General features: G+C 38.8%; 5 protein-coding genes and 1 pseudogene across 6 annotated transcripts; 3 read left to right on the forward strand and 3 right to left on the reverse strand.

The window, feature by feature from the left end:
• Window positions 8-1,170, forward strand: LOC104761539 (50S ribosomal protein L30-like). Its single transcript, XM_010484635.2, has 3 exons — window positions 8-123; window positions 426-652; window positions 782-1,170. The coding sequence occupies exons 2-3, from the start codon at window positions 461-463 to the stop codon at window positions 917-919; spliced, it is 330 nt and encodes a 109-aa protein (XP_010482937.1). The 5' UTR covers window positions 8-123; window positions 426-460; the 3' UTR covers window positions 920-1,170.
• LOC104761540 (small ubiquitin-related modifier 2) lies at window positions 2,861-4,143 on the reverse strand. Its single transcript, XM_010484636.2, has 3 exons — window positions 3,913-4,143; window positions 3,222-3,371; window positions 2,861-3,129 (listed from the first exon to the last, which is right to left on the reverse strand). The coding sequence occupies exons 1-3, from the start codon at window positions 3,982-3,984 to the stop codon at window positions 3,043-3,045; spliced, it is 309 nt and encodes a 102-aa protein (XP_010482938.1). The 5' UTR covers window positions 3,985-4,143; the 3' UTR covers window positions 2,861-3,042.
• LOC104761541 (small ubiquitin-related modifier 3-like) lies at window positions 4,802-5,813 on the reverse strand. Its single transcript, XM_010484638.2, has 3 exons — window positions 5,662-5,813; window positions 5,323-5,472; window positions 4,802-5,229 (listed from the first exon to the last, which is right to left on the reverse strand). The coding sequence occupies exons 1-3, from the start codon at window positions 5,734-5,736 to the stop codon at window positions 5,119-5,121; spliced, it is 336 nt and encodes a 111-aa protein (XP_010482940.1). The 5' UTR covers window positions 5,737-5,813; the 3' UTR covers window positions 4,802-5,118.
• LOC104761542 (glucan endo-1,3-beta-glucosidase 12) lies at window positions 8,389-10,206 on the forward strand. The gene is made up of 3 exons (XM_010484639.1): window positions 8,389-8,522; window positions 8,619-9,908; window positions 10,000-10,206. Exons 1-3 carry the CDS (start codon window positions 8,465-8,467, stop codon window positions 10,032-10,034), a joined length of 1,383 nt encoding a protein of 460 aa, XP_010482941.1. The 5' UTR covers window positions 8,389-8,464; the 3' UTR covers window positions 10,035-10,206.
• On the forward strand, window positions 21,701-24,516 carry LOC104761544 (annotated as a pseudogene).
• On the reverse strand, window positions 24,467-26,365 carry LOC109124861 (transcription initiation factor TFIID subunit 9). 2 transcript variants are annotated; one of them, XM_010484640.2, is made up of 4 exons: window positions 26,286-26,365; window positions 25,924-26,069; window positions 25,151-25,427; window positions 24,467-24,885 (listed from the first exon to the last, which is right to left on the reverse strand). In XM_010484640.2, the coding sequence occupies exons 3-4, from the start codon at window positions 25,409-25,411 to the stop codon at window positions 24,598-24,600; spliced, it is 549 nt and encodes a 182-aa protein (XP_010482942.1). In that variant the 5' UTR covers window positions 25,412-25,427; window positions 25,924-26,069; window positions 26,286-26,365; the 3' UTR covers window positions 24,467-24,597. The 2 variants fall into 2 exon arrangements, with proteins under 2 accessions (XP_010482942.1, XP_010482943.1); XM_010484641.2 differs by lacking the exon at window positions 26,286-26,365 and having other exon boundaries at window positions 25,151-25,418; window positions 25,924-26,080.

The raw sequence follows: 26,430 nt of genomic DNA on the forward strand, positions 1-26,430 counted from the left end.
AAAAAGCCTAAAAACCCTTTGGCCAAAAACGCGAAATCTCAAAGATTTTTCCGAAGCTCTGTTCGCCGTCTTCTGAGTGTTACTCCTCGGACGATCTCTTTCACCGGACTTGTCGCTCCAAAGGTACTCGAGAAACCCTCCATTTTCGATTTCAAATTCCCAATTCTCTGATTGCCTCATTTTATATCTCGCGTTATGCAACTTCTTTCTCTTCTCCTGAAAATGATCGATCTGATTAGGTTTCTTCAATTCGTATTGATTCAGTATCTGTATCCTTGTTTTTTGATTCCGGATTCATCTTAGTAATGGTGTGTTTTATGTGTTTATATTGATTGGTTTTGATCTACATCCTCATGACTAGAGTTATGATTTTGCTAATGTGTCTTTGGTGAATGTGTTTGTGATTTTTGCTATGGTTTTTACAGAGTGTTTGAGTGATTAAGGAGATAACAAAAAAAGGATGAGTGGTTTTAGAGCTTTTAAAGCACAAGTGCCCGTTGAATGGAGCCAGAGCTTATACATTACTCTAGTGAGAGGTCTCCCTGGAACTAGGAAGCTCCACAGGCGAACACTTGAAGCTATGGGACTTCGTAGATGCCATCGTACTGTTTTGCACTCAAACACTTCATCCATTAGGGGAATGATTCAACAGGTTCTCTCTCTCTCTCTCTCTCTCTCTCTCTCTCTCTCTCTCTCTCTCTCTTTATGGTTTTTTTTTAATCAATTTCTCATTTGGTATGTTCCTCTTGTATGGATAAAAATGTTTGATTTCTCTATGCAGGTTAAGAGGATGGTTGTTGTTGAAACAGAAGAGATGTACAATGCTCGTAAAGAAGCAGAAGCCAAACACAAAGCTTTGCGCCCACCACTCGTTGTTAGTCATTCCAGCCCTGCAGCAGATTCATCCAACATGTCTTGAGTGCTTTTTCCAAGAATGGTGAGTTCTGCTACGATCACTTGGATAAGATCTGCTTAGGCTCCTTTAAGTTTTAAGATCTCGGTTTAGATATCCAGAAGGAAGTCATAAAGAAAACTAGTCCTAGAGGCTTGATAAGAAATATTGGTATCATCAGTGTATTTGGTGCCTCTTATGTTTTTGTATACACTGGATCCTTGTGTATGTTTGCTCTCGTTTTCTGCGAAATCAAATCTATTGGTTTGGTTATATTTTGTGGCCAGTGTTTCAAGATTTGGAAGATTGGTTAGTAAAAATGGTGATTAGATAGGTGTGAACAAAATAGGTTTTTGCAGTCTCGATGAACGAGTTTTCTTGCTTCGTTGAAAGGTAAGAAAGATAGATAGGAAGCTAGCAGTCTCTTCACCAAGTTTATTAGAGGATGAACGAGTTTTCTTGCTTCCTATCATTGTTGTAGAAAGTGCTTAAGAGCTTCCTATCATTTTTTACAAAGTGCTTAAGAGCTTCAGAGTCTAGAAAGGTTGCTTGGGACTGAATTAGTGATGTTAAAACGGGCTCAGAGCCCGCGGGCCTAAACGGGCTCTGTATAAAAATTTCAGCCCGTTACCCATTTAGCTACAGTATAAAAATAAAGGGGTTTAAACGGGTTAACCCGTTTAGATCCGCGGGCTTAGCGGGTTCGATCAAAATTAAACGGGTTACCCGTTTATTATATGTTCTCGTTTTATTTTCCTCCAAACGACGTAGTTTTTGTTTAGGGTTTTGATCTGTTAATTTTTTTGCCGTCATCACTTCCTCTTCCAAGTTAAGTCTTCCAAGATCACATGGACGATTAAGAATTTCTCCTCTTTGCAATCTAAGAAAGTTTATTCTGATCCATTCGTAGTTGACTCCAAATGGTAAGAAAGCTTGGTTCTCTAATGTGTTCGTTTATTATATTATTGCTTTTGGTTTATACGTTATGGTTTTTGCGAATCCGTGGAAGCAATTCATTTTTGTGTTAGGGGAGAAATGAGCAAATCCTTTTTGTGTTAATTCGTTTGTGGAATTGGATTTGTGGGTTATTGAGTTTTTGATATCTAGGTTTGTGTAACGTTGTGTTTTTCATATTTGGGTTTGGTGAAGGAGGTGGAGGAGAAACACCGAGACGTGAAAGAGGTGGAGGAGAAACAATCTTCTCAAAAAAAAAAAAACATATATAATGTAAACGGGTCTAACGGGCATACACGGGGCTAAGTAATTAAAACGGGTTCTAGATAAACGGGTATCAAATTTAAACGGGTTTAAGTGGGTATTCCATTAAAGGGGCAGGGTCTAAACAGGCAGGGCCTAAACGGGCTCGAGTAGCCCATTTTAACATCACTAGACTGAATCAACTGCTGAACATCCACGAAAGATATCAAAGGTGGCAGAGAAGTAACGCTGTTGGTAAATGGTTTTCTTAAATGAACCTCAAACGGGTAAGAAGCATTGACAGTCAACAAAAATGCTTGCGTGCCGCCACAAACCCATATTTGTTTATTCTCTGAGAATCCCAAATATCCCGGAGACAAAACCCCAAACTGGTCGGAGAATAGAATATCTTCGTCCGAAGAGACATGGGAAACAAAGAGAAAAGAATCAAACTTGCGACCGTATACGGCAGAAGAAGAATCTCTCCAAGAATAACAGACGCTGGCACAGGTTTGAAAGTATCTGGCATAGTTTAGGCTGTAGAATACAGCGTCTAGAAGCTGCGGTAAAAACTCCGACCACGACAAAGAAGATACAGCCATGAATATATTAGGGTACGGAGAAAAAAAAACCGGAGCTTGTCAAATAATGAAACAGAAGCGTTTCTTATATACTTGTTAGAAGCTTGGGAACCACGCAAACGTGGGGAGCAAGTTTGACCAACACCTTTGTCGGCTGCTTGCGTTTAGTTTAGGTCAAAACCGCCACAAAGAATCCATAAACAAGCCCATTAATATTTTAAGATCCAATAAGTTCAAGATTCACATAAGACTTTGACCGATAAAGAAAGTTTCTGGTCGAAAGTGAAACAAAGCCTGCCAAATTTAATCTAAAGCCGATTCAAGAAAACCATTAATATCACACAATCTCTATGGAAAAACCATAAAAGACCACTAAAAGCAGAATAGATTCAGGCCGTTTGCACCACCGCCGGTCTGATGAAGCATTGCATCAATCTCATCTCCATCTTCCATATCAAGCTGTATGATCAGAAAATTCTCGGTTAAGGAAACTATACAATCCTGAAAAAAAACGAAAATGGTAAAAAGGGGGGAACAGAGAGTGATTTGACCTCATCTGGAGTCTGCTCTGCACGAAGACGACGGCCATCAAACAAGAAAGCAATTGAGTTGAAATCAACAGATTGACGGTCACAGTAAGCATTCATGAGCTTTTTGAGCTGAGTGCTTCTCTTAATCCTAAAGAAGACTTCATTACCATCCTAAGTATCACAAAATAAAACATCAATGATTAGTTACTTCAATAAGAGTATTCCAAATAATTCTTAACTAACCAAGAACCAACAACCAAAAGGGCCTAACAATGATACTCAAATAGAGTAACAAAGATCACAACAGGACAACTTCCATATCAACAACAATAGTCATAATTTGCTAAGCTTTAGACACAACACAACAACTACTCACTCGTAGATAATCACTATGTCTCTCTCACACACACACCACACACATACATACAAGTCTTGCTACAATGATGACAAAAACACAATTCACAATTCTCAAATATGTTTTGTTTGCTTCAAAATTTCAATTGTTTAAGCCAACTACACAGTAATCACTACATATACAAACAAACATACACAAGCTTACCCTGGGGATAACGCAGACAAACCTCAAACCCTAGAATTGAAAGCAATCAGAAGCTATAATAACCCTAATCACACACAGAACTTATGAGCCAGACAACGAATCGTCACAATAATGCAAGAAACAGAAAGCGAGAGAGAGAGAGAACACAAAAACCTGTCCCTTGACTTTGAGATTGATGTGAGCTCCTTGGTCGGGCTTCTTGTCTTCTTCAGGAGTAGCAGACATCTTACCTCTTTATCCAATTATATAAGGTTCGGCGATGGGAACAACAAAAAAAAAACTCCGATCTGCGATATAGACGAAGCCCTAAAGAGAGATTCGCGGGATTGCAGAATTGAGGGTTAGAGAACGAGAGAAAGAGAGACTTCGGCAGAGAATAAAAAGACTGAAACCACTAGAGAGACTTTGGTCGCATCGGATTCTTTGTTGTGTCTATCCAACGGTTCATAATCATTGATCCTCTATCATCTGACGGCTAGAAGAGAGCGTAGAATCCTTTAGGTAAAAACTCCAATTCTCAGCATTCAGAATGGGCTTATGGGCTCGTCACTTATTGGTAAAGTTTGAACCCATTTGTGGGAAGATATCTAATTTTAAAAAGGAAATTGAACCCCAAATGAAAAAAAAATCTAACTGTAGATGTGGAGATGTGTGACCTTATCAAGTCTAAGATTTTCTTCTCTTTTAAGGATTCTAGTGCAACGGGTTAAAGAAATCAATGAAACAACTACTCTCCGCCAGAAACGTTTAATCTTTGGGGAACCATGAAAAGTCTAAGTTGTTGATTGTTGAATACATCGTACTGTACGTCCAGAAGCTCCGAACGTAAATACAACATACCATGATCAAAAGAAGAATAAGAAAATAACGCCATTGTTGAGGTTCAGATTGAGTAAACGGCTTAGCTTGAAAAATAAGAAGGAAGCGTTCTTATTAAGCCAAATACCATATACTAAGCAAAACTTACTTTTAGTATAAAGGCTAGCTATAAGACCATTTATTACTCACCCAGTTACTCATACAAAACTTTTTTATTAAAAAATAATAAAATAATATAAAAGAGAGAGAAGCAAGAGTAACGGTTCTCAAATTCCTTACAGAAGAAACGTTACTTAAAATAATCCTACACCTGTCAATTCTTTATTAATTACTAAATAAAATATATATATATATATATATATTTTTGAGTAACTGGAAGAGTTCTCCCGTTATAAATTCCGTAAGCTACTTCTTAAGTCTTCCATAACGAACGCATTAATTAATATTATAGGATCCAATGACTTCATGACATACATAGACAAAAATGACCAGTAGGGTATGTAGTTTCCTCAAAATATAATAAAGCTTGCCAAGTTTTTACTATAGCCGATTATGATCGAAAACCATACAAGACCACTGACGTTGATCTGCTCGTAGACCACCACTCATCGTTCGGCACGCGTCGATCTCACCTCCATCTTCCATATCAAGCTATGAAATTAGAGATTCTTGGCTTAGAAAATGATAACTTTTTTGAAAAGCATATAAATTGTAAAAGGGAAAAGATAAAAGAGAGTGATCTGCCTCATGTGGAGTCTCCTCACCACGGATACGAGCCCCATCAAACACGAAAGCGAATGCGTCCAGTTTCAAACCTCGGCGGTCGCAGTAAGCATACATGATTTTTTTCAGCCGAGTGCTTTTCTTGATTTTGAATAAGTCTTCATCTCCATCCTATGAGTATCACCAATCAATAAAAAAAAAGATTTATGATTCTCACTTCAAATTATGATCACAGTTTGCAGAAGAGTGTTCTCAAAGTTTTCGAAAGAAACTGTCTAGTATCACCAACTAAGCACCAACAACATAACAAGAAATACAAAAATACAAAACAAAGAAGAAAGATAACAGAGTTACAAAAACCTGGCTCTTGACCTTGAGAATGATTTGATGTTCTTGGTCTCCGGGCTTCTTGTCTTCTTCTTGAGGATTAGACATATTTCTTTTATCAAATTCTTCGTCCGGAGGAAGGCCTAATGAAGAGAGAGGGGTTGACGTTTTTTTAGAAAGAGTCTCGAGAGAGAATAAATAAAATAGTAAATGACTGGAAAAACTAGGAAAAACATATCCTGGTCGTATCGGATTCTCTATCGAACGGTTCATAATCATTGGTCGCTTATAATCCGAAGGCTGGGAGAGCATAGAATCCGTACTTTTAAAATTGTGTTGTTTTAATCAACCAATCAAGCATTCGTAATGGGCTGATTTTAGATCAAATAAGCTCAGATTGTGTGGGCTTAGTTACTAGTTAGTCTGTTTTATGTCAATGCATGTTCTTATACATATAATATTTTATGTACCACTATAATAATCTAATAATGTAAAAAATAACAGTTTTTAAAATATAAAATAAATAAATAACACAGTTGAAAAAGTTTAGAAACATAATTTATGATATATATAAACATATTTTTTGACGAATGCTGTTAAAAAAAAAGAACTAAATAAAATTCGATGAATTTTACTATTTTAGGATAGCTGATGTCTTCATTTAATTTATATTCTTTTATTGATTGATGCTCTGATGCATGCATGTTTATGAGTTAATTTTAAATAAGTATGTGTATACGTCGTAGTGTGTGAATGGGTTGATCTATATGTTTCGTGACGACTATATTATGATTTCGGCCCGACATTATAATATATATATATATATATATATATTCAGTTGTTTATTAGGATATTATGATATTAGCATTTGATCCTAGCGTAAAGATCAAGGAGAAGGCTTAAACATTCCTATCTAAATCTCAACTTGGTTGGACAGCATTCAAGCGACCTACCTCATTGAATTCTTTCTCTTGGTTGATAAGAAACTAATAATGAATGATGTTTGCGTAATACATACAAATATATTAGTTTACGTTCATATTTAGAATATAGGGTCATACTAGTTAAAAAATAAGTCAATCTGAAGGGGACACCTCTCTCTCTCTCTCTCTGTGGATAATATAATGTTTTCAATTTTTATGGACTTGTCATTGTGTTTCATTTTCAATTCATTGTACCGACTTAATAAGGACTTACGAACCTAGACGAAACATACCGTACGATGTCGACGAAATCCCATAAATATAATATAATGTAACGTTACTAATTATATTTGTCATGTATATGTAAACCCGCATGCATTGATTATAATATCACCACCGTTTAAACAAGTACGTTGATACAAACACACTAACATATCTTGGATTCATTATATAGGTCCCAATCGCCGAAGGTCAATGTCCAAATTTGAGATTGTCGTAGTTACCCATTTGTATTGAGGTTTATGTCCAGAAATATTGTTATCAATTTTATTTTAATTAGAAGGAGATATTATTAGATAGCAAGAGAGTTCAATTTGTCTAGGACAACTAAAAACTCTATACAAATATAGTTTTATCTGGAGTCTGGACCATTGAGATTATAGAATTGAAAAAAGGTGTTTGCTTAGCTAACTCTTACAAGTTTCATATTTGCTCCACAACACCATCTAAACGCGTTCAACTAGGCAGTAACCCAACTTGCAAAGTCAAAATATTAGTTACAACCAACTTGTAAATAAAACCTATGTCTATCATATACTAAATATAGCCCTTGGATAAATAATTTATCAAGACATATCTGGGAATATTTGGGAAAGAAAGAAAAGGACATAATATTTGGGAATTCATTAAAATGATTGGAGTTTATACGGAAAAGAGACGTTGGAGAAGGAGAGAGACCTCTAACGTTCAAATTTGTGGGAGATAGATAGAACAAATGGCACATGGCCCCATTTTTTTAATTTTAGATTCTTCAAATTCTATTTTAATTATAGAACTAGAACTTACTATTTCCGACCAAGTAATGCGTCACATCACCGTATTAATTATCACTCTTCCGACCAGTTTTTGCTGGATTGTACTATAGTTTCTTCAAACTTTAACGGCTATGCTAGCTGTTTTCAACGAGTGATTAATACCATCAAATAAATACTACTAGAAGTAGTAATTGTTGATTTGGCTCAGTTGCCCAATAACTAACTAGGGAACATATATTGACTGACTGGGTATAGCCGTATAGTTTAACGTCTGTAGTGGCTTTTATTTACGCTGCATACGTATAATATACATGGCTCTCTCTTTTTTTAGTCCTACTAAACACGCAATTATAGGATTTGTTGTAAATTGTAAACTCTTTAGAAAACGTTAACCAAGTCCCCCACAAAAAAAAGCTGCAGTAAAATCAACAGTAACTAAAAAACCATTAATTGGTAGGTTTATTTTTTTGGCACGTACCCACCATCTCTGACAACATTTCGTACAGTCTCCAATCACTACACGATTGAAACGGTCATATTTAACAGCAATTACTGTTATATACAAAAAATGATGATATTTAACTCTTTTTGTTTTTGTTCGTCTACAAAAATAATAATTACTTTAACACGTCATTAGGTGAACGAGTTGAAAATATTTACATCACATATAAAACGTTCAGTTGCAAAAAAAGTCATCATCCCCAATATCTAAAGTGGGTCCCAGTCATTACCTCCACCTCCCCTCGTCTCCCTTCTTCTTCGTCCCTCTCCTCTCCTCTCCTCTCCTCTCCTCTCCTCTCCTCTCTATATAAACAACAATCTCTAGCTCCCTCCTTCACCGGAATACAAAACTTTCTATCTCTCTCTCACACTGCAACAATGGATGCGTTGGTTCTATCTCTCCTCATGCTCTCCTCTTTCTCAGCCATTTACGCAGGTTCATTACTCATTTCATCATCCATCTCTCTTCACGAGTTTGTTCTATTTTAAGTGTTTGATTCTGATGTCTTATGTTTTTTTGTTATTTTAACAGATTCTGGAATGATCGGAGTAAACTATGGCCGTATCGCAGACAATCTCCCGGCACCGGACAAAGTAGTCGAGCTTCTCAAATCTCAAGGAATCAACCGCGTCAAGCTCTACGACACCGAAACAACCGTACTAACCGCACTCGCCAACTCCGGTATCAAAGTCGTCGTCTCTCTCCCCAACGAAGACCTCGCCTCCGCCGCCGCGGATCAGAAATACACCGACGACTGGGTTCAGCAGAACATCAAGAAATACATCCCGGCCACCGATATCGAAGCCATCGCCGTCGGTAACGAAGTGTTCGTCGATCCGAGGAACACAACCAAGTACCTCGTCCCAGCTATGACCAACGTTCAAAGCTCTCTCGTCAAGTTCAACCTCGACAAATCGATCAAGATCTCGTCGCCGATTGCTTTGAGCGCGTTGGCGAGTTCGTACCCACCGTCGTCCGGTTCTTTCAAACCGGAGTTAATCGAACCGGTGATTAAACCGATGCTCGATCTGCTCCGCAAAACGTCGTCGCATCTCATGGTCAATGCTTATCCCTTCTTCGCTTACGCAGCTAACGCCGATAAAATCTCGTTGGACTACGCTTTGTTCAAAGACAACGCCGGGAATGTTGATTCCGGTAACGGATTGAAGTACAACAGTCTCTTAGACGCTCAGATCGACGCCGTTTTCGCAGCTATGTCCGCCGTTGGATTTAACGACGTTAAGCTCGTGGTGACGGAGACAGGCTGGCCTTCTGCCGGAGACGAGAACGAGATCGGCGCTGGTTCGGCTAACGCGGCGGCGTATAACGGCGGGTTAGTTAAAAGAGTGTTGACGGGAAACGGAACGCCGTTAAAACCTAAGGAGCCGCTCAACGTTTACCTGTTCGCTCTGTTTAACGAGAATCAGAAAACGGGTCCGACTTCGGAGAGGAACTACGGGTTGTTTTACCCGAACGAGAACAAAGTGTACGACGTTTCGCTTTCCTCCGGTAAGTCAACGCCGGTCGAAGATAACAAAGAGAAGGTTCCACCGGTGGTGAAGCCGTCGTCGCACGTGGGACAGACGTGGTGTGTGGCGAACGGGAAAACGACCAAGGAGAAGCTTCAGGAAGGTCTCGACTACGCTTGTGGCGAAGGAGGCGCTGATTGCCGTCCGATTCAACCGGGTGCCACGTGTTACGATCCTGAATCGTTAGAGGCTCACGCTTCGTACGCGTTCAACAGTTACTATCAGAAGAACGCACGTGGTGTCGGCACGTGTGATTTTAAAGGTGCAGCGTACGTGGTCTCGCAACCTCCTAGTACGTACTCTATCATTTTCCTCTAATTTTATCATTTTACTTATCGGAAATTAATTAATTAATTAATTGTGCTTTTTGTTTGTGTTTGTAGAGTATGGGAAATGCGAGTTTCCAACAGGGCATTGAAGTGGATATGAAGAACAACTGATCGTGCGGGATTTATTTAGTAGCATTTTTACGTTTTTTATTTAAATACATTTGTTTTGTCATTCGAGTAGTTATATGCGTAGAATTATTTTAATTATTGTATATTTGGTTCGTTTCGTCGTAAAATATAGTCTTCCGTTTTTGTTTTTAATTTCTTCCCATACACATCTAATCAAATCCCATACATAAGCCATCCATTGCCATTTTAAATTAACAACGTTAAGAGAATAAAAGAATCACTAAATTAATCTAACACTCGAATATGTTCCGTTCGATGTCTATCGTTCATCTTACGGTTATAGCGACCTCTAAATAGTAAATACAATATTTAAGTGTTGTATGGCTAGATGATATATATTCCATATACTTTTTTTTTACACAAAACTCGAGTTTTAAGTTTTTAACTGATAGGTTCTTCCTCAAAACTAAGAGTATTACTCAAAGAACAACAAAATTGATATTTTTTTGGGTAGTCAAAATTACCTCTTTTTGGTTTTTCTCATTAGTTTAAATAAAAAAAATACAACTGCAAATGTCGTGTGATCATCACGATCCTACAATTTAGGGAAACTGGAAAAGATGGTTGAGTGGCTCCTTATTCCACGGAAGACCAACTCAACTTATTTGCAAAATAGAGAAAACGAAATAACAAAATAACATAGTCTCCACCAACGACTCAGTCCTCGTACCGTCGGTTTGGTTTCCGCACACGAACCGGTCGGTTAGCAGTCGGTACAATCTAGTCTCATCATTACTCCCCCCGTGAAAATGAACCTTGTCCTCAAGGTTTAGTGTAGGAAAACTCAGGCTCAACTGCTCGGTGTCTTTCCAAGTCGCTTCCGCAACAGGTAACCCCCGCCACTGAACCAAGGTTTTAGAAACCGTGGACTGACCCTGCTTTGTCGAACGACGGTAGAGAACAGCTTCAGGTTGCAGGCGAAGTTCACCATTGGAGCGCATAGGTGGCAAGAACCCCATTGATGGTGTGTGCTGACCCAAACGCAACTTCAACTTTGAGACATGAAACACATGATGGACTCGACTTCCCTCCGGCAACTGAAGGCGATAGGCCACCGGTCCTACTCGTGCAGTGATATGAAAAGGACCATAGTAGCGATTTGAAAGTTTCTGGGATGTGCGTCTGAAGACCGACTGTTGACGGTAAGGTTGCAGGCGCAAATAAACCCAATCCCCCACTTCGGCCTGGACATCCCGACGCTTGGCATCCGCTTTCTGTTTCATCCGATTGTTTGCATTCTCCAAATGGTCTTTCAGCTCGCGGAGAACCTCATCATGGGATTGCAGCTGCTCATCCAACTCGTGGACAATTGTAGAACCAATCTCATATGCTGGCAGAGGTGGTGGACGCCCATACAAGGCCTGGAATGGTGACATTCCCGTAGAAGCATGGTAAGTCGTGTTGTACCAATACTCCGCCCATGGTAAGAACCCGTTCCACTGCTTTGGTCAATGATGCACAAAACAGCGGAAAAACTGTTCGATACAGCGGTTAACCACCTCTGTTTGACCGTCAGACTGTGGGTGATAAGCTGATGTCATGCGCAGCTGAGTATTAGATTGTTTCCACAACTCCTGCCAAAATGAACTCACAAACACAGGATCGCGGTCACTAAGAATAGAACGCGGTATACCATGCAGTTTCAACACGTTGGAAATGAATTCGGCTGCTTTGCTGAGACGATCCACAACCACCATTATCGTCGTGAAGCTATCCGACTTGGGCAGACCATCGACAAAATCAAGTGATACATCCTCCCAGAGACGCTCCGGAACCGGTAAGGGCTGCAACAGCCCAGCATGTGCGATAGTCTCCGATTTAGCCTTCTGGCATATGTCACAAGCTACGATGTACTCCTTTATAATTTTGTGCATAGAGGGCCAATAAAACTGGGGGTGCTAACCTCTTGAAAGTGTGCAAAACCCCTGAGTGACCGTCCACCGGTGTGTTGTGAAACTCGTGGAGCAGCTTGTGGATCCATGGTGTGTGTGGAGGAATGACGACACGGTTGTTGTAGTAGAGAAGACCGTCCTTGCGGGTGTATGGTAACCCCGGTGACTTATCCGCTAGCTGGCTTACTTTGAGCAGATAAGGGTCGGATGATGCCAGGTTTCGCAAGTCATCGCAAAGCTCAGACTGTTGCACAAAGATCGCATTCAATACCGGACTATCCAACATGCGAGAAAGAGCATCAACAGCGGCATTGGCCGTCCCCGGTTTATAGACTATTTCATAGTCATAACCGGCCAGCTTACTCATCAATTTCTGCTGCTCCGGAGTGAGGATTCGTTGCCCAAGGACGAAACACAAAATTTGCTGGTCAGACTATATCGTAAAGCGACGACCCAACAAGTACGGTCGCCACGTGCGAATAGCGATGACAATGGCCAACATCTCTCGGGCGTAGGTAGACCAATTGCGTTTTGCCACTCCAAGTGTACGGCTCATGAACGCTATGGGGCGCCCTTGCTATAAGATGGCGCCAATCCCGTCACCCGATGCATCCGTCTGGATGACAAAGGTGTTCGCAAAATCCGGTAAAGCCAGCGTTGGTGTTGTGGTCATGGCCATTTTTAGAGTTGCAAAGGCCTGCTCCGCTTCGTTGGTCCATTCAAACTTCCCCTTCTTCAACAGATTAGTCAATGGACGAGCAATGAGACCGTAATCCTTCACGAACTTGCGGTAATACCCGGTTAGACCCAGAAAACCTCGCAGCTCTGTTATGGTTGTAGGAGATGGCCAAGCGACCATAGCAGAAATCTTACTTTGGTCGACCTTGACCCCCGCACCAGAGATTATATGCCCAAGGTACTCCAACTCTGCACAACCGAATTTGCATTTCTTACGCTTAACAAACAGCTGATGAGCTTGGAGTAAGTCGAAAACGATGCAAACATGAACCAAATGCTCTGCCCATGTCTTGCTGTACACCAAAATGTCGTCAAAAATAACTAGCACAAATTTACAGAGGTGTTCACGAAATACCGAATTCATCAACGATTGAAACGTCGATGGTGCATTGCAAAGGCCAAACGGCATGACGAGATATTCGTAATGGCCGTTGTGAGTGCGAAACGCCGTTTTGTGAATGTCCGAGGGATGTACGCGCACCTGGTGGTAACCTCCAGTGAGGTCGAGCTTGGTGAATACCTCAGCCTCGTGGAGTTCGTCAAGCATGTCATCAACGGTTGGTATCGGAAACCGGTCTTTCACCGTCGCAGCATTGAGAGCCCTGTAGTCAGTGCAAAATCTCCACGACCCATCTTTGTTTTTCACCAACAAGACCGGCGACGAGAATGGACTAGAACTCGGTCGAATCAACCCAGCACGTAACATCTCCGTAACTTGCTTCTCGATCTCCTCCTTTTGGAAATACGCATATTGGTAAGGTCTAACATTCACCGGATCCGAACCCTCTTTAAGAACGATGTGGTGCTCGATTGGATGGCTTGGTGGCAGCTCCACTGGTACTTGAAAGATTCCGGCGAACTCCTGGATCAAACGACGCATGTCGTCATGAATGGTGGTGGCGTCACTGTTGTTGTCCTTCTCTTCGTGAACCGATAAGGCAAATAGGGTGTGGCCCATTCTAATCTCCTTGGCCACTTCTTCCGTTTGGGATTGTTGGATCCGACCATTAGAAAGCCCATTAACTACTCACTTTTGTTCGCCATCCCAATTAAACTCAAGGGATTGGGCTCGCCAATCACACAATGTAGGGCCCAACATTTCAAGCCATTGCATACCCAACACGACGTTGAGTCCCGCTAATGGCAGTGAAAACAGATCAACGGTGAACAGAGCTCCGCCGACCTCTATGGCCACTGTTCGATAGGACCCTTTACAACTCAACAGAAAGCCATCCGCTACACGCACCTCGAACGGTTTGGTCGTCGTGATCGTGAGGTTCAATTTGTTCGCCGCTCTCTCGCTAATAAAGTTATGCGTGGACCTGCTGTCGATGAGGGCCACCACACGTTGTCGATTGATGACCGTCATGACACGAATCGTCTTGGAAGCTCCCCACCCGTTCAAAGCATGGATGGTACCCCCGCTTCAGTCTCTCCGTCGGTGCCCTCCTCCTCTTCTTCGTCACCTCCCTCCATGAGTAGTAGTTGAGGTTTCCGACACCGGTGTCCTGGCGCATACTTCTCATCGCAACTGAAGCACAGCCCCAAGCTCCTCTTACACTTCAATTCTTCCCACGAGAGCTTCTTGGGCGTATGATGTGAACCGCACCATTTGGTTTCTTGGAACCTCCTGGTACTCAAAATATTGATGCACTTTACTCACCTACTCTGTCGGATCACCTCCTTCAAAGCGTGGAAAATCAAGCTTCACATGGCGTGGTGGTGTGTGTTGTACGTCCAGGTTTGTAGCAAAAGGATTCTCGTGCTCTCCTTGATAACCAGATGCCTCTGTAAGATTCCCTTCAGTTCGTCAGTTGCTGCGAGACCCCGACGAACCACCCCCGTCACGATTACTCACCGCCTCCGGTAGTCGCGACTGTGATCCACGATTGTCACGTTCAACTTCTGCATCTCATCCTGCATCAATCCTTGGCATGTTTCCAACTCCTCCAACCGTTCGTTGTGGGTTGCCATCGGCTCAACGGATGCCTCCGGAGACACGACCTGCTTCCCTTTGCGTTTAGAACATCGGAGCGAAATGATTGTGAAGACTACCTCCTCAAATCTAAGAGTATTGCTCAAAGAACAACAAGATCGGTATTTTTTTTGGGTAGTGAAGACTACCTCTTTTTGGCTTTTCTCATTAGTTTAAATAGAAGAAATACAACTGCAAATGTCATGTGATCATCACGATCCTACAACTTAGGGAAACTGGAAAAGATGGTTAAGTGGCTCCTTATTCCACGGAAGACCAACTCAACTTATTTGCAAAACAGAGAAAACGAAATAACAAAATAACAGAGTCTCCACCAACGACTCAATCCTCGTACCGTCGGTTTGGTTTCCGCACACGAACCGGTCGGTTAGCAGTCGGTACACATCTAGTCTCATCATTAATTGCGTTTGGTTTTAACTCTCTGTAGAAATGATCAAACCGATAAAATTTGTCAGCTAATTTTACGATTTCTATAATTAAATGACTGTGTTTCGGTTACTGTTTGTTAACCAGACTGGTGTTTCTTCTGCTCTGGTTCGTTTTTCAACACAATTCTGATTCAATTACCGGATCGGGTTTCGGTATTTAATCTGGCTTCAACATCATCGGACTCTAGTACAGTCTTCATTGATTCAATCTATCCTTTTAATATGTTGTATGTTTACTGATTCAATCTTTATTCGATTTTGTTATTTATGGTTACAATTAAAATGGCTTATTTTGTTCTCCTTATCTAAAAATATATTACTAATTAAAACTGGGTTTTGTGATTGAAAAATCGTAATAAATGAGTATTGTTTGTGTATATATAGCTAGATTAAGTGGCTTTGAAGTCAATTTTTTTTTAAAATAATTTATTTATTTATAGAAGTAAATTTTATTTCGATATAATGCTAACAATATTCTAAAATCTTACCAAATTACCAATGACATTTGTGGAAATCATTGACTAAATAAAGAGATGTTCAGGAAATGTATTTCAAAAATTAATTAGTAATTTTTATCCATAATTAATTAGAGAGATAAAGTGAATTATTTTTTGGAAACTAATAATTATTTAAAATATTTTTTCTATTTTTAAAATACATTTTTATCTTTAGTAAAAAATAAAAAATTTACCTTCAACCCATTGACATAGACATGTAATTTTTTACAAAAGAACTATTACATTTTTATAAGTATTCCTATTTTAATAGTGTAAATGTTTATAGAAAGAAAATATTTTACGTAGTTGAAATCCTTTTTTACTCCTTTTGTTTTTTCGTTATGTATGTTTTGGAAGATGTGTGATGGGCTATCATGGTGAGTGAACTTATACGAGTTATAAGGCTTCTTGATGCATGTGACACATATCTCTATTCGGCTTAATATTTGATCGATATTACAAGATCATTGAATCGAAAATTAGTTGATGCATGATATAAGCCATTACTTTCATGGTCTATTCCAAGAGACAGGAATGGAGTATGTGATGAATAACGATATTCTGAGAGAAGTGTGGATAGGCCATTCATAAGGTGTTCTATGAATGAACCAATTTTGTACAGTGACACATCTACTTGCGTTTACATCAAAAGTTATAAAGCTATTTGTTACATAGATAAAGCGTTTGAAATTCTCAAGATACCCACCCTGTTGATGATTTAGCTATTTTTCAACAATAAGTAAATTCTTTTTAACTTTCTGTTTTGTTTTGGAAGATTTGTGTTGGGCCATCGTCGTGAGTGAACTTATACGAGTTATAAGGATCATTGATGGACGTGACACAGATCTGTATTCGTCTCAAGATATGATCGATTTTGCAAGACCAAAGATGAGAATAACCATTGGTGTTATCCTCTAAGCCGTGAAACAGGGTATGAATATGTGATGGATAAATGTATCCAGAGAGAAGTGGACATGCCATTCATAGGATGTTCTATCAATGAACCAAGTAAGAACCGTGACCCAACTACCCCTGCCTACATCAAAGGTTATGAAACCATTTATGAAATGGATAAAGCTTTTGAAGTTATAAATAAACACCCAATTAGTATTGCTCTAGCTATTTTCCTGTCCGAGTATTTCGTACATCAAAAAGAGATAAAAATCAATATTAAAGTTTTAGTATTTGTTTGGTTGTTTTTTTTGATAAAATACATAAATTTCTTAATACCATTAAAAGTGAAGTATATTTTGAAAATATCCGAAATTACTCATATTATTTACGAAATCTGCCACTAAAATTAGTTAGTATGGGTAATTAAGTCTAAAATTTTCGAGATATGTAGCCAAACACTAGGATTAGTAGTTAACCTTATTCGGATTATGTATAATTAATTCAGATTAGGATTAAAGAGACACGGACCCCACACTTTGGTTTTTATAAATTTGATTTTTGATTTTTAAATTGTATAGATATTTCTTCCTAAAATATCTCCCTTTGTCTCTTTTTGTTAAGATTACAATCTTAAATATTAATTGTCTTTTATTTTATTGTAATCAAAACATAAAAATGGTAATATAAATCAGATTTCATTAATTTTTATTTTATTCAAATAATTTTTTTTAAAAATTAAATTTTTTATGAAATATTATTCATTATCTTTATACGACTTTCCAAAAATAATTTTTAACTAATAACATTTTCAATATTATAATAAGATATATTTGGATTAACTATTTTGATATATTAAATCATTTGAGATTTAAATAATTAGCATTTTAAATTTAAAAACTTTTATTTTGAGATTTAGTACTCTCTCTATCTGAAAAAAAAAGATCTTCTCTAATAAAATAATCAAGATACTAATTAAATAATTAATATTTAATCAGGATAATGATTTTATGTGGTTATATGTATTATAAAATATTTTTATTTATGAAAAAATCGATTTTGTTAAAAAGTTAAAACAAATAAACTGATATCCGATATAAAAGAATCACATAAATATATTGTGAATTTAATTTTTAGAATTATTTATTTTCAAAAATATAGATTTCGTATTATTGCTAAAATTTGGGTGAATAACATTTGTTAAGATGATTGTGATCTTATACGTTTAATTAGTTTCCTTTCTTAAGATTGTAATCTTATAAATTTGATTTGAAATTTTACAAAATTTGGATTTACAAAATTTGAAATTTTACCACCACCAGCAAAACAAACCAGTTCTGGTTTTGCTTTTGTTTCGGAACACCGAAACACATCCTTGGCCGACAGTCTAGCGAAAGCAGAAGACTTATCATCTAGTATGGTTCTTTGTTATAGTTTTTGTAATGCCTCTCTCTCAAAGAATATATAATCTTTCATTGTTTCTAATGACAGTTTAGGGTTTTCCATCTTACACAGGGATCTTGGTGCACGTCCTGCGTTTACTCGGTTAGAACAGAATCATCATCTTGCTACCGATGATGGTCCTTCGCTATCTGATCCTAAATCTTATTGTCGTCATGTTGGTCGTTTGTTGTACTTGCTTCACACGCGTCCGGAGTTGAGTTACTCTGATCACGTTTTGGCACAGTTCATTCATTCACCTCGTGAGGTTAACATGTATGCTGCTTTGCAAGTGGTTCGTTACTTAAAAAGGTCGCCCGGACAGGGTATCATGCTTCATTCCTCTCCGGAGTTAACTCTTGAAGTCTATTGTGATTCGGATTGGAGTTCTTGCCCAGTCACTCGTCGTTCTCTTAGTGCTTATGTTGTGTTACTTGGTGGTTCGCCATGGAAAACTAAGAAACAAAAGTCATTCTTCGGCAGAGTCCGAGTATCGGGCAATGTCTTATGCTCTTAAAGAAATCAAATGGCTCCGCAAGTTGTTGAAGGAATTAGGCGTCAACCAGGCTGCCCCAGCTCGATTGTACTGTGATAGCAAAGCTGCTATTTATATCGCCTCTAATCCTGTTTTTCATGAGCGAACTAAGCACATTGAGAACGACTGTCATGCTGTTGGTCGTGACCAGTTTCTCTATCTTATGTCCAAGTTTGGTGCTCAGGATCTTCACACTCCAATGTGTGGGGGAGTATTACTGGATAAGTCCGTATCGTTTGTGATAAGTCCTAATCTTCTTGTGATAAGGACGATTTGTATATTTTTAGGAGTCTAAGGCTCTAAGCCTTATCTTGTTCAAAGGGTCGTTTGTATTTATACCAATGTTCATACGTTAATAAAATCAAGTTGGTTCGACACCTAAATTCTACAATTACATTCTCCATTTTTGTTGTTGTCTATTCTATTGCCAGGGGTATGACAAGAGATATATTCTTGTATTTTATTTATGTTTCAGGAAGAATTTGAGGAAGGAGGAATTCTCTATGGCAAGAAAGTCTTTGTTTTTGGCATTGTTGAATGTAAGATATGTTTGCTACCTCGTTTTGAGATTTTTGTTCTTATCTTTTAATCACTTGTCTTTGGCACTTGTGTTTTCTTTCTAATTTGCTTCTCTAGTACATGCATGTTTAGTTAATTTTTCTCTTCTTATGGTTACAGCTGACATCAAAGGAATAGTCCATGTCCCATCAGTTGTTGCTGTAAGTCTCTCTATTAACGGTTTGCTTGCTATCACTGATTATATTACAACCATTCCTCTATATAAGAAATATATTCTATATTTTGCAGGTTGAATCACCATTTCCGCCTTCTGATAAGCTAGGAGTATAATCGGTTCAGAGAGTAGAGGAGGAAATCATTCCAATGAAGCAGATGAAAATGGAATGAGTTCCTTACATTCCTTTTGAAAAAAGGTACCATGGTGATGAGATCTTCTCGCATTTTGGATGTTTATTACCGGCAGTTACTATATTGCTTTTGCGTTTGTTCTTCTTGCAGAGATAAACAAGTTAAGAGGAGGAACTTTCAAATTTTTATCTTGGGCTGTACGCAGAGGAGGTAAGAAACATGTTGCATGGCATCATCACATATCTACTACTTGTAGTGTGATGAGTTAGGTAGCCTTTTTTTTGCACATTCCTTTCTGCATATAATCTACAAGTTATGGTGTAGTCAATTAATTATGCTTTGTACATTTATCTGCAGATCTGCTCTCAGACATTTGAAGGAAGATCGTATCAAGAAGTTCGAGTGTTCCTTTCCTTGGGAGTTTAAATACTCTACTACCAGTACTAGTTAAAATTTGTAAAAGGAACCATTTATAAAGCACATGGCAGACTATTCTTTAATATGTATGTGGGTACACAACAACAAAATCTAATGTCTCTTCTTTATTTTTTTGCAGATTTCTATAACCCGTTTGTGGAAGATGAACTTGAACAGAGGACTGAGGTCGACATTTTGTTCCCCTCTGAACCGCCAGTAAGTTTTTTTTTTTTGGCATTTAATAAACATTGTATTGGAAGTGGCAGTCTTTGATAGGGGCCACTTTAATCTTGGGTATTCTCGTTTTAAACGTTCAAGTGGGAAGGGAATATCATGTCTAGTTTTTGGGTTCTTTCCAAAAATCCTTCCGGGTGTCATCTCCCTTGGCGTAACAAGCATTTGTTGTTTGAAACAGAAACGTAGAGAAGAAATCTTATAAGATGAAAATTTGTAAACATGGCATCATATATATAGTCTTCTCGATTATCTAAACATGATGAACATTAAAACAAACACAAGTAATCTAACAAGCAATCCAGTTTCCTATTATAATCTAAATCATTCAAATCCCCAAATCAGAGAATAAGCCACATAGATACACAAACACCCAGAAAAAAATAAAAACCCAGAAAAAATCAAAACCCAAAGATCAAAAATAGTCAATTTGTTTCTAAAACCCAAAAATCTAAAAGAGAAACAGACGGAGAGAGGGAGAGAAAGAGAAGAAACAAACCTGAACTTGATTATATCCTTTGTAGCTGCCTGGTTAATCATCTACTAGGGGTAACCCATGAACTCGAAGATGAGAGGAGAGAACCAGCTGCCTGGTTCACGCCGAGGAAGATCCAACCCTCAAATCACGATGAAGGTGTGTTTTGAGAAAAAATCAAAGCATTAATTGGTTTATTCATTTTGATTGGTTTACAGATTTTTGGTTATTTTAACCGGTTTAATCATTTGACTCAATAAAAATAAAATTGATGGATTAAATGGTTAACTATTACCCATTACAACTCAACTTGTTTGATCCACTAAATCAATTAACTCATTAACCAATTTTATTCACGAACTCATTAGGATAAATTTTGTTAACTTATTAGAGTTCATGGGTTGAATTGAGTTGAGTTGATCCATCAAACTTGACCCATTTTGACACAAATATTGGGATTCCAAATCGAGAAGACAAAAAAATTGGGATTCCTCATCCACAAATAGATTCAATGAATAAGAAAAAATCCCAACCAGACAAAATAAAACATTTAGAATCCCAACCGTGGATTCCACTTCGGACCAATTGCTGATTTTTTTTCCCCAAATGATTCTAGATATTTTTTAAAAAATACGCAAATATATAGGTATTTAGAGATTATTATCACAATTACAACTTTAAAATTCGGGAAAAAGTTTAGTGAGTGTGTAAAGAATCAGATAGAACAAAAAGTACCCGAAAATGGTTTATTTATAGATTTATGGATAACGACATTACTAAAATAACAATCAGAGTCAGTAGTAATCCTCTGGTTAAACAGAAAGGGTAATTAAGTAAATTCGTTATGCTCAGCTTCGCCTCGATTGCTGGATTTAACGAGCGAATAAGAACACCACCAGGCTCCAACGATAGATTATTTTGATTTCTTTCTTTCTTTCTTCGGAAGTAGAAGAACAAAATTTCTCAATTTCTCTATCACAATCTCTTTGTTTTCTCTGATTTAATTAGGTTTTCCCCCCTTTCAATTTCGTGTTTTGGAATTGTATATGCTTAGATTCGATTTGTTCATAGATCTACTACGATTTTAAAGCTTTCTAGGAAAAATTTCTTCGTTTTCCCGAGAAATTGACGAAGCTTTTGGAGTCAATTCCGAGATTTCTTACGATTTTCGAATTTGATTTCTTCCGGATCAGAAGAACCAGAGAAGAGAGCTTCAATGGTGCTAGCAACGACCATAGCGCTTTACGCCAGTCCAGCGAGCACAGTATGCTCTACAGCTGACCAGATCAACGCTCATATCTCTTTTGATCTCAATCTCAACTCCAGGTCTTCGCCGGGGTCTTCTTCCACGTCTTCCCCCACAATTGGAGGTCTCTCTTTGCTTTTCTCCGGCGCATCCGTCAAGTCATCTTCCTCTTCCTCCTCTTCGTCGCATCATCCGACGGTAGGAGATGAGCTGGCTTCAATATGCCATGATCGTAGCGACGATCGGACCTTAAGCGGCTCCTTCTGTTTATTCTCCGAGCAAATTCATCGGTTCTTCTTCGTGCCTTAAACGAGATCACCATAGCCCTGTCTCGGTGCTTCACGGTCCGATCTCATCTAGCAACAGTCCTCCGATGAGGATTTCACGAGATCGGAACTTAGATGGTGGCTCTGCTCTCCGTGTGGGATCTAGCAGATTGTTCAACGGTTTCGTCAGGAAAGCTATTGGCTCTTGTGTTGATTACGATACAGACTCTGTTCTTGTCGATGAGCAGCTACCGTTTGCCATGGACGATGGTTTCGAAGGAGAGAGAAGACAACCATATGCTAGGGATATTTGCTTCGATGCGCTCAATCGAAACACAAAATCTTCCAAGATGAATCTGTTGTCAAAGCTTTTTCCGAAGCTGAGAAAACTCATAGAGGACAGGTGTGTGATTGTGAGGAAGAACTTAAACTCACAAACTTGTCAAATAATTTTGGTTTTCGATTTTGCTAATTGATGTGTTTGAATCAGATGAGAGCAAATGGTGATCCTTACCTACAACATTGTGTTGAGACTGCAATGTTGTTAGCTGACATTGGAGCTAATTCGACCATTGTTGTTGCTGGTATTTTACATGATACTTTAGACGATTCCTTCATGAGCCATGATTATATTCTCAGAACTTTTGGATCAGGAGGAGTTGCTGATCTTGTGGAAGGGGTAAGTAAAGATACAGCCATGAATGTGTTTCAGCTAAAAGCTTGTTTTATGGTTGAGACTTGAAATTTAATTGGCTTCTTTCTTCTTGTTGGATTAGGTGTCTAAGCTGAGCCAATTAAGTAAACTTGCTCGGGAAAACAATACGGCATGCAAAACCGTTGAAGCAGATCGTTTGCACACTATGTTTCTTGCGATGGCAGACGGGAGAGCTGTGATTATAAAGTTAGCTGATCGTTTACATAACATGATGACGCTCTATGCTTTGCCGCCAGTGAAGCAGAAAAGGTTTGCTAAAGAGACTCTGGAGATATTTGCGCCTTTGGCTAATCGTTTAGGAATCTCTAGCTGGAAAGTTGAGCTTGAAAATCTGTGTTTCAAGCATCTCCATCCTGATCAGCACCATGAGATGTCCGCTATGCTTGAGGATTCATTCGATGAAGCTATGATTACTTCTGCGATTGAGAAATTGGAGCAAGCGCTTAAGAAAGAAGGCATTTCTTACCATGTTCTCTCTGGACGACACAAAAGCTTGCATAGTATCTACTGCAAGATGTTAAAATAAGTTCTCATTTCCTCTTTATTCGAAAGTGCTTGTTAGTTTATCAGTTTCACTAAGATAATGGAGAGAACCAGAATACTGACACTTCATTTTATGTCAGGAAAAAGCTAACCATGGATGAAATTCATGACATTCATGGCTTGCGTTTGATTGTTGATAACGAGAAAAATTGTTACAAGGCTTTAGGAGTAGTTCACAAGCTATGGTCTGAAGTTCCTGGAAAGCTGAAAGATTACATATCTCATCCCAAGTTCAACGGGTAGGTTCTGCAAACCGGCTGTGCTTATAATGATGCAGGCTACTTCATTCTCTAATCATCTAAGTTTGGGCTTTTGGAATTTTAGGTACCAATCTTTGCATGCAGTAGTAAGGGGGTGATGGAACTATTCCGCTTGAAGTTCAAATACGCACAAAGGAGATGCATTTGCAAGCTGAATTTGGGTTTGCAGCTCACTGGAGATACAAGGAAGGTGACTGCAAACACTCATCATTTGTGCTTCAGATGGTTGAATGGGCAAGATGGGTTGTGACCTCGCATTTTGAAACCATGAGCAAAGACAAATCCTCGATCTGCTCTTCAGAGCCCTTGTGCAGTTTCCCATCTCACGCTGAAGATTGTCCATTTTCTTATAAGCCTAATGGCAACCAAGAAGGACCACTCTATGTCATTGTAATTGAAAATGAGAAGGTTAGTTAATCGTAATCACCTTCAAATTCTTCTCATTGAGGATGTTTCTTTGATTGGAGTATAATTTGATAAACCTGAAAATGCAGATGACTGTGCAAGAGTTTCTTGCGAATTCCACAGTTTCGGACCTGTTAAGCAGAGCAGGACCAGGGAGCTCGAGATGGTCAATGTACAGCATCCTGGCAAAGGAAGAGCTAAGGCCAAGACTAAACCAGACACCTGTAAGTGATCTAAAATGCAAGCTGAAGATGGGAGATGTGGTGGAGCTGACTCCAGCCATACCTTACGAATCTCTGACTGAATACAGAGAGGAGATTCAGCGAATGTATGATCGGGGGCTTGCGTTTTCACGCCCTCACCGTGCAGCTGCTGGGACCATGGTTGGCTGGGGAAGCTAACAGATTCAAAATCTGAAATTCTCTTAATTACCTTTGTTCATGTATATATACTATAGTTGCATATATAGTAATGCTTCAGAAGATTTGTTGTATCTTTGGTATTGTGATTTCCACACAACAGTGTATATATATATATTGCTCATATGTTCTACGAAAACTGACTCTGGTCATTAATATATGATTCTCTTACATTCTACTCCTTTGATACCACATATGGTCATTAATAATAATTGTGCTACTACATTTTCATACATAACATAATAAACTTTTTGTGTATCTACTTATTGGGTCTTCTAGAGAGAGGGAAAGAGACTCGTTGGGGAGTTTGACCTGGGAGGTCTGATGTTTGTTGTTGCTGCTGTTCTTGCGAGGACTGTGCAGGATCTGTCATTTCTTCATCATCCTCAGTTTCTTCAGGTTCTGTGGAAGCTGACTTCCTTGGTATCACAAGCTGGTAGTTTGGGCTCAGCAATGTGTCCTGTTCAGGTGGGAGAGGAACACCCGGTCCTGCTATCGATTTTGGCAAAGGGATCTTGTTCCTACTTGCAGCAAGCTCTAGCAGAACCTAAATCAAACATCCAACAACAGAGACATCGAGATTCCAAAATCAAACGACATGGATTTAGCAAGCGAAAACATTTGAGGTTCTCCGTAATGCAACTTATGTGGCAAGAGGGTTACTGTTCACAAATCGTAACTAAGGTGATACTTCCCTAATGATCATTCACATATCAGCCAGCTAACCAAATGACTCTGCCCATATCATATCTCTCTCTTTCTCAGACAACAATCTCAAGAAAATGAAACAAGGAATCGTCAACAATGCATACCTCTCTTGGAGGTGGCTGTGAGAAGCTGAAATTAACTTTGGACTGAATAGCGAGCTTCACATCATCACAGTCAATGTTGGATTTGCTAGCATGCTCTGAGTATACCTGAGCATCTGTCAACACTTCCACCACATACCGGTACCATAGCTCCAGAAACTGGTGTATCACACGAGGCTCGTAGTCCTCCACACCCATCGACTTAAGCAGAGATTTCACAATCTTAGCATCTCTAGGTACATCCTCTTCACCTTCTCCGGCCATGTTTCCCCTAAACAAACTTAAAAGTAAAGCCACAGAGTCAATTACGCACCGTTCTTATACAGATGTTGCAAAAAAAACACAAGCAAACGTCAGATAGGAAATGACCATCCCATCGAGAGCCAAGATCTTTGCGAGTAATTAGTATCACAGAGAAATCCTAATGAGTGATGTTACAAAACCAAAACCTATATAAGTATCGAATCCTAATCAAGCCAAAACAGCATTTTACTTCTTTCAGACATTTCATCAAACACTTGGTGGACATATATCAATTTGTGATTGAAACTACAAACAGAAAAAAAAACAAAAAAAAATATACCAGAGAGCTAAAATCGATTCTATCTAGTTCGTCAATTACATTTTCCAGAAAAACGAAGACTAAACCAAAGTAGAGAATATAAACTAAAAATCTCTTCACTTTAATCTCTCACGGGATGAAATCCAAAAGTTTAACAACAAAGAACAACAACAACAACAACAAAGAACTTGTTCTGTAGACGATAATGGCGTACCTGTATAACTGCCGAGGAAAATCTTGGAAGATGGAACTGTATGAAGCGATCTCTTGATCTTTGAAAGAGAAGAAGAAGAAGAAGATGCGCTCCGGGATTTTTTTTTATGGCTTTGTGATTCAGGTCAAATGGAAAGCCCTTTAACGCTAATACAAGTTGTTTTGGTATAAGCCCAACAAGCTAGACTTTTACAAGTTTTTGCTCAAAAATATTTTTTGAACAAAAACAGATAAGAATTAGAGTTTTCACGAATCAAAAAAACGAAGATAGAGATATGAAAGACACAAGAGGAGATTTTAACCTAGCTTAATCAGTAAATATCCAAACACGAGTTTTCTATACCATAAAGAGGCGATAAATACCTAATGAAACAGATTTGGTGGAGCGGCGATGGCAGAAACACGATGGAGGGAGGTTGATGAAATCGGTGACCAATCTCTCTCACTCTTCTTAGATCTGCTCTACTTATGGTTCTGGTTTGTAAATCTGACATAACGTTGAGGGTAA

Source organism: Camelina sativa, chromosome 18 (assembly GCF_000633955.1).
Source record: "Camelina sativa cultivar DH55 chromosome 18, Cs, whole genome shotgun sequence".
NCBI classification, from domain to species: Eukaryota; Viridiplantae; Streptophyta; class Magnoliopsida; order Brassicales; family Brassicaceae; genus Camelina; species Camelina sativa.